Source organism: Ictidomys tridecemlineatus, chromosome 3 (genome assembly GCF_052094955.1).
Source record: "Ictidomys tridecemlineatus isolate mIctTri1 chromosome 3, mIctTri1.hap1, whole genome shotgun sequence".
NCBI classification, from domain to species: Eukaryota; Metazoa; Chordata; class Mammalia; order Rodentia; family Sciuridae; genus Ictidomys; species Ictidomys tridecemlineatus.
The window spans coordinates 33567008-33575777 of record NC_135479.1 but is presented as its reverse complement, the minus strand read 5'-3'; the positions used below and the strand labels follow the sequence as shown (position 1 = coordinate 33575777).

Below are 8770 nucleotides of genomic sequence, written 5' to 3'. Positions count from 1 at the left end.
CTGGGGATTGAAGCCAGTGCCTCATGCATGCTAGGCAAGTGCTCTATCACTGAGCTACAACCCCAGCCCCTCAAATTATTGTGAGACATAGTATCCCTAAGTTGGTCCAGGCTGGCCTTGAATTTGTGATCCTCCTGCCTCAGCCTCCTGAGAACCTGGGATTACAGGAATGCACCAACATTCCAAGCAAAAGTAAAAATATTCTTTTCTTCCAAACTCCACAATCCAGATTATGCACATACATGCAGAGACTACAGAAAGTTATGGAAAACTGGTTATTGTGCTCATGTCCACATTAGTGATTACATGCATAAACTGCTAATGTACTGAACTGCTAGACAGTCACTGAGCTGAGACATGGTAAAACACTGTAGATGTATAAAGGCATGAAATGAGACATAAAAGAAGGAATTAGAATTCCCCAGTCCTCTTTTATTTACAGTAATATCAAACCATCCACTTGGCATGCTTTCTCAAACCATCCACTTGGCATGCTTTCTGGTTTCCCACCAACTGAAATTAGGTAGGCTTATCTTTGGGATCATGCCATTGTATCCATGTCAGTGGATAGAAGAAAAGGAACAAATCAATCCTGGAGCAGAAGAGTATCATACTGCTCCAGCTCGACTCGAATGCAACAGGAACATCTGGGCATATCACACCTGAACACTTAAAGGAAAGCTGCTCTTCATTTATAATTTTTTAAAAATATTTTTTCAATTGTAGATGGATACAATACTTTTATTTGTTTATTTTTATGTGGTGCCAGGGATTGAACCCAGTGCCTCATGCATGCTGGGCAAGTGCTCTATGACTGAGCCACAACCCTGGCCCCTCTTCATTTGTTTTCAAAGCAAATTAATTTGAAACAGGGAATAAGTGATCATCATAAACTGAATGTATTAGTCTTTTAGCTGTTTCGCCTAAGAAACAAAGTGTTTCTTTTTTTTAGTACACTATCCTAAAACAAACTTATCAATAAGCCCTAAAGATTTAGTACAGACAGACATTACAATTCCTATTTGTTTTCCTCTTTCCTTTCTTCAGACAAACACCAAATAAGATGAAGGTGGAGGGTATGAAACACAATAGGAAGCTGACTTAGGAACCCTGACTTTAGCTAACCTGAATCTATTTAGAAGTATATAAACATTGCTATTCAAGCAAGGTCAAGTAAGAGTCAAACTGCTAGAACGTCGCTGAAAAATAAAACAATAAAAAGGTTGTTAATAATAACCTTTTCAAAACCCACAGGCAGGTTACTTCATCCTTTATTTATTTAGGTGTGGTCCTGAAGACTATCCCAATTTCCCACAGATCTCCTCTCAATACTACTGCAATATCATGGTATAAAGGAACTCAAAAGTGCCATTAGACAAAAGGACCAGTTTTTGAAAACCATGATGCTGTGTAATGTTTGAATGAGAACAAGTGATATGGATGGTCAGATGAAAGATACCAAAATGTCAGACAGCCCATCGACTGGTGTTGCCATAAGATTCAACAGTCAACATCAGTCTGATAAGCTACCCGACAAGGTGGTACAGCCATGGAGATGTCACGACGGTAGGCAAAACAAGCAGACATTCAGGTGGGATTTGATAAAGCAAATCAAGCATTTCTGGCTTGTTGGGATTTAACTCCAATTCTATTCTATTTTGACACAACATTAGTATCACTTTTCCTAAAGGAAAAAAATAAAACTGTTTATTTTCTTCCTAAGCAAAACAAATAAACAGGTTCAATCAGAAACATCCCCAAAGAAAATTACATTAAGAATAAAATACAGAAAGGAAACCGGGTTACATGTAAAAGTAAATTTCTGTCTGTTAAAACCAGAGTACATGGCAGCTAAAATGAACAAATAATGAGAAACAAAAGAGTAATTTCTCTTTCTGGTGCTTTTTTTTTTTTTTTGATGCTGCTGAAGATGGAACCCAATGCCTTGCACAAGGCAGGCCTGTACCTCAGCCCTCTCCAGGATCCTTTCTTTGACTTAATACATATTACCTCTCCAGTCCTATTTTCAAAGCACGAAATCCCCAGACTAGGGCAATCCCATAGGTGCCATTTAGCAGAGTGTAGCTGCTGATTCCAGCATAACAAAAGATACCATGGTGGTGGCTCTTTCATGCAAATAAATGAAGACTCTGAAATTCTGGTTGTGGTAGATTTGGCAAGGCTGTCAGATGGAAGAAGCTAAAAGGAAGTAAAAAATCAAAACGCTCAAAAAATGGACACAATTTTGGAATGATCAAAGATGTCTTTATAAAGTTTTTCCATGACTTCATTCTAAATATACAGGTTAAAAAATGGTGTCAGCCCATTCGTGAGACACCAACCAGATTTTCCTTTATACTGTCTCAAAATTTAAAGATCAATATCCCCAGCGGGTATGCAATGCATCATAAAATGGCCTTTTTGAGGGTGGGAGAGGAAGTTTGGGCAGGATGGCATATTAAATTGTACCATGATAGACATGCAAGACTGTTATCCAATCTATATAATTTATATACATGTTGATGACTTAGAAAAACAAAGCAATCATTTCTGACAAGCCTAAAAAGCTTGACATATTTAACATACTTAGGAACTGTTTGTGTGGAGGGAATTCTCTAATCGTACCATGTGGGCCTTTTGAAAGTAACAAATAGAAGGCTAGTTTCTGTTAGGTTTGCGACTGAACATCTCATTCCACCCTAATAAAAGAACAATGCGAACTGGATTGAGGGTGGATACCTTAACACATAAAGGAAAAGTATGTCAGTGCAAAATATGGACTAAACTTCTTTCAGGAAAAAAGTTTTTAAAATTGATACAGGTTGGAAAAGAGAATTTCCCTTCCTGGTTTGGAGTCCTCCCAATTTAAAGCAGAACCCATCCATTCTAATTTGTGCAGTTAAAAACTTTCTCTGCTTATTTAGTTTTCTCCTCAGAGTTCAACCGCTGCTGGATTCGTTTGGCATAACTTTGTGCCATAGAGTTAATGATAGACAGGATAAAGTAACACACCATCACCACGACCAACTTCTCGAACATCCAGGACAACCAGTTTTCTCCCTGCAGGAAGAAATGCAGAACGATTCACGTGACAAAGGCTTCATTTGTTTAACAGTAACAAGGGGATCATCTACCATATTTTAAGCAAAATGATGAGAATTTGAAGCTTATAACTTACAAAGCCTAAACAGCTACCCAGAACTCTACACTCCAACCAGGGCTTTTTACACTTGGCCACAGAGATTTTGCTTTGTTGGATGAAGTAAATGTTGATTTATACAGTTTAGAATGATCTTGAATAATTGTCTTCTGTTCCCTAAAGCTGCCTTGCAGACACTTGCTGAGTACTGTCAAGATGGTTAAAAAGAGTTTTGTTCTGGGAAAGAGAGCTGTTTTTAAGATATAAATTTAAGTCATGCTTGGACAATTGAGGGCAGCAAAGGGCCACATGAAGAAACAAGTGCTCTTCCTTGCAATATCCCATTTCAGGTTATTGCTTACTCATCCTCTTCTAGTCATTTCCCCTTGTTTCAGAACTATTTACAGAAAAAGCAGGCTTAGTTTAAGTTAATGTCTTCAAGTTCATCTATGTTATAAACCTTGGTTTATTTTTAAAAAATCATTTTCTCACGACTGAAATGAAAAACAGCAGGTAGACATTTAAGTTACCTCACTTAAGTCTAATACTTTGTTATGCTGTAAATTTTAACTTTTTAATCCAGTAGAGAGGTATATATCTAATAAGTCATTTAAGATCAAGGCAACAACTGATTCTACATAACTGAACCATTATTTTCTATTAGCCCCAGGCTTGTTTTTGGAAGATGCCCAAGAAGTAGTTATACTTTTTTTTGTCTAATTTAAAACAAAGACTATTTCCCAGGAGAAAGTACATGGCAATTCAACTTCTGTAAAGGAAACTGGCAAGCAAACCTCACTCTGTCGAAAAATGTGAGAACTGTGAATCTTAATTTCAGCCTGAAACTGCACAAGGGAGAAGAACCCCAAATAAATTCTCACCTGTGGTGTGCCCATTTCACTTTTGTGGTGAAGCTTCTGCCGCTGAGCTTCCAGGTATTCCTGGAATGGCTTCTGCAGAGACGGACCTATGCCGGGGACAGCACTGGAAGCAGGGTACAGAAGCCCAAGGCAAAGATACATTTGGGAAGAAAAGCAAGAGAGATGTTAAAGAAATTCCACTTACCGCCTGGACTCAAAAAGCAGGGATTAGATAAAAAAAGGAACAAAATACAATAATGAGTTGTCAAAATCTTGTGAACTCTTTTAGTGGATAAAAATTCTTCCTTCAAACAACTCTTTAAGGTAGAAAAATCTCTTAACATGTCTTGGAGAAACTAAGAGTTAGTTCTCACAATGAGGCCAGCTCAGCTGATACTGCACACTGGTATGGTACAAAGAATAAAATGAATGACTTCTGAGAAGTCCCACATTTATCACCACCAGTTCCTGTAAGAACTGGTTTGAACCGATTAATAAGGAAATGACTTATGCTTGTGTCATCCCCAGTTAAAAAAGAAACTGCCCGCCCTCTCTCTGACTTGTCCCATCTTCTCAGAGTGGGCGGTACTTTCTCAATCTAAGTCCTTATTAGGACAATCCGTGCATGCGTCATCCTTATCCAAAAAGAATGCATTAGCAAATTTGGGAGGCACCTCCCCCTAGTCAGAAGTCAGTGATTAACAAAGGAACAAAGAAGGAACTATGAACCTTGAATCATTTCGTGGTTTATGGTGGACGGATTGCACAGAAACTCCTGTACATTACTAAACAACTTGTTCTGAGATGACTGGGATAGCAATCTCTGATAAGGCTCTGTACTCCCCAGCTCCCTCTCACCCAGAATATGCGGAGGCAGTGCTGTTAAACCGGTTTGGCAACTGCAGATCCTGTTTTAGACACGCTCACAGGCATTTTTAAAATGGTAACTTGGGGTAGCTTAGAAAATCAAACATCACAATCTCTTTTCTAGGGCCATTAAAAGGGTATTCTAAAATATACTTCCCTAAAAGTATATGGAATCACATTAACTTCATCTGTTTTCTAGAAAAATATAGTTGCTGTCTTTAAAAAATAAATAAATAAAAATAAAAAGCAGAGGAATCAAAGAAAAAACTTTTTTCCTTCAGCAATTGTATTTACCAGATGCTAACAAATTCTTAACTCTTGGCTATTTTTTTTCTTTGATCCTATTATCTCCACCACCAAACACTCAAAGGAGTGTTTAGACTCCATGTTATTATGGAAAAACTAAAAAGAAAGTACAAGAAATAGTCTATGCCCACAAGAAACTTAAAATTACTATGAGAATTCAAAATTCTCTCTCTCTCTCTCACACACACCAAATACAGATTTGCAAACAAAAGATGTGCAATACTAAATATTTGGTACAGAAATTAGTTATATGTTAAAGAACTAGAAAGAGAAAGGACAGAACAGTATGGGATGGAGTCCAAAAAGTCCTTTAGTGAGCATTGAAGGAGGTGTGGAAAAGGATTGAACTGACATTTATAGTAAAGGTGAAGGAAGAGGCCAGAAGAGCTATGATAAATATCAAAGATGGAGAAGTCTCCATCTCCATCTTGGTCTCTAAGTGACCTCTAAATGGCATTATGATCTCAAGGTGGTAGGCCAGAAGAGCTGTGTTGTATATCATCAATGTTTCTAACTACAAAAGGCAAGGATAGGATAAATATTTTTTAGAGGAAAGATTTACCTTAGTAGTCCAACATTTCCTTATGTAATATATAGCCGGGATGCAAATAGCTCAACCATTTACACTAGAAATAAACCAGATAGGGCTGGGGTTCTGGCTCAGTGGCAGAGTGCTTGCCTAGCATATGTGAGGCAATGGGTTCGATTCTCAGCACAGATAAATAAAAAATAAAGGCCCATTAACAACAATAAAAATAATAAGTAAATAAAAGTAGTTAAGATGGATAATTTAAAAAAAGAAACCAGATGAATAAAAACAAACAAAAACTCCAGCAAAATACAGGCATAAAAAGACTGGTTTCAAAACCAGCAGATGTATAAGAACTATTTTTTTCCAAGTCAATTCATTCATCTTAACATTAATACTCTATGTCATCATTTTCAACTACCAATGAGAGCTGGGGTTGTAGTTCAGTGGCAGAGCACTTGCCTAGCACATGTGAGGCACTGGGTTCAATCCTCAGCACCACATAAAAATAAGTGAATAAATAAATAAAATAAGGTATTGTGTCCTTCTACAACTAAAAATACTCAAAAAACAAACAAAAATTACCAAGGATAGCTACAGTTAAGTAATTTAGAGAAAGCAAAATTTAAGATCTCAACGTTAGAAAGATTCTAATGTGTTGTTGTTGAGCCTAGTGAGGAAGGAACTGGAAACAATCATTCCCGATTCCCTTGAAAATAATTTGAAGAGATAAATGATTTGCCATTTTAAGTCCATTGTAAGTATAAGAGATACACTTAAGCTGTTCTTTTATAGGCCACTGTTCAATCACATGGTATGCAAGTTTCAAATAATTATTCTGGGGCTAATGCTGAGATACATTTATCAAAATGCTATGTTTGATATGCTTTGGGATGTTTTGTTAGTGTAGGGGATATACACAGATTTCTACAAGAGACTAGGAAAACAACTGAAAATAAATAAGTTTTAGTTGAGAGTGGTGGCATACAAATGTAATCCCAGCTGAGATGGAGTATCACAAGCTTGAGACCAGCTTGGGTAACATAGAGAGACCCTATCTCAAAAATAAAAAACAGCTGGGTATGGTGGCGCATATCTGTAATTACAGTTAAGGCAGGAGGAGTGAGGCCCAGTCTCAAAATTAAAAAATGAAAAGGACTGGGGATAGGGGGTCAGTGGTTAATTCCCTCTGGGTTTAACAAAAAACAGAAACAAACAACCCATTTTTTTTAGTTTCTGTGTGGTACTGGGTATTGAACCCAGGAGTGCTTAACCATTGAGCCACACCCTAGCCCTTTTAAAATTTTATTTAGAGACAGGGTCTCACTGAGTTGCTTAGGGCTTTGCTAAATTGCTAAAGCTGGTTTCGAATTCACACTCCTCCTGCCTCAGCCTCCCGAGGATTATAGGAATTATAGGCATGTGCTACCACTGCAAAACACCACAGTTTTAGTAGCAACATATTAAAACTAAGACTATCATGAACAAATAAATGATCTGAATTAATCTAAAAGTTAACACATTTGGAATTTAGGTCTTAGGTGCTATAAATCCAATTATTTGTCAATCTCTCAATCTTTTATCATGTATTCATCAAAACTTTAGTTCTAATTTAATTTCTCCATCTCTAAAAACAACAGTGTAAGTTACTGAGGGCTCAGTTTACACAAAATATTTTTATACTGAAGTTTTCTTAATAATCATTAAAGCTATTTCAATAATGGAGCAGACAAAAATTAGAATTACAGCTGTCAATCTTAATATGCATATAATGTGAAAAATAACAGTTTGTAACCTCGTCCCTCAAGTTGTTTTCAAGCAGCAGTCCAGAAGCAAGAGTCCATTCTGACACTGATGATTAACTTAAAAAGTACATATTTTGGGGCAGGGTGGGGAAGGGACACACCTACATCATAGTTCATTGGCTTTTTACATTTGGTTTAGGAAACAACCTAAATGTCATGCTCTAAAAGCCATTAAATTCATAGCAATTCTATGCATTTGGCTAAGAACTCTCATGTCTCAGTGAGTGAGTAAAGTCCTATTTGCCATTGCCATTTGGTTTTGATTAAGTTCAAAGAATTGAGGCTTTGTGATATAGGAAACATGCAGTTGGAGAACAAACACAGGAAGAGCTATTTTGCAGTCAGCAACTGAACTAAAACATACATAAAAGAGCCTCTTAAATAGCTACTTACTTTAGGTGAGAATGTTATAAAGAAAAACAAAAAAGGAAAAAAAAATGATCTCTGATTTTCCTTGTAGATCTCCAACTTGGTGGGTAAAAAATCTTTGTGGGTAGCAGGTAGCATCTTGGTATTTTTATTCTTGGCAGAAACCAAAAGCAAATACAATATCAAAAACCAAATTTCCAACAAATTATTCTAGTGACAGTTCTTCAATTTGGTTACTGATTAAAAAATAATAATAAAAAGAAAAAAAAACCCTAGAAATGGTAAAAAGGTGGTGGTGGTGGGGGAGGAAAGACAGGCAGACAAATTACAAAATCCCAAATCCATTTAGAGTTCAAAAATCAGTTTCATGGGCACAACTGTTTACCATGCTCACATATTTAAGTGTCTGTTAGAATAGACTCAAGACAAACTACTTTGCAAACTTAATTATTGTTAAAAAAAAAAAGTCCATTCAAAATAACATTTGGGGGCTGGGGATGTGGCTCAAGCGGTAGCACGCTCGCCTGGCATGCGTGCGGCCCGGGTTCGATCCTCAGCACCACATACAAATAAAGATGTTGTGTCTGCCGAGAACTAAAAAAGAAATAAATATTAAAAAAAAAAATGAAGAAAAAAAAACAAACAAAATAAAATTTGGGAAAAATTCTGTCAGCACTAAACAATTTGCAAACAAAATCTCTTATTTTTCTACAATTTTAAATATATACATTACTCTGCTTCTGGAAATCACTGATCTAAATTATAAGAAATCTATAATTTCTTCCTTAGGGAAGTTTGCATTATTCTCTGTATTCACAAATGCCAAAACATCTTCTCAAGGAAGTAACACAATTGGCAGAGGGTATACAGACACTGGGTGGAGGGACAACTGTTT

The 8770-nt window shown here is 36.6% G+C and overlaps 1 protein-coding gene across 1 annotated transcript in view; it reads right to left on the bottom strand.

Moving 5' to 3' along the window:
* Positions 1-2243: 2243 nt before the first annotated feature.
* The window catches only part of Vmp1 (vacuole membrane protein 1), a 115138-nt gene continuing 108611 nt past the window's right edge, over positions 2244-8770 (bottom strand). Inside the window, exons 11-12 of the mRNA XM_005321558.5 lie at positions 4021-4123; positions 2244-3060 (exon numbers count right to left, since the gene is read on the bottom strand). Of these exons, the coding sequence (XP_005321615.1) occupies positions 2917-3060; positions 4021-4123 (247 nt within the window). The 3' untranslated portion in view covers positions 2244-2916. The remainder of the gene's footprint in view (positions 3061-4020; positions 4124-8770) is intronic.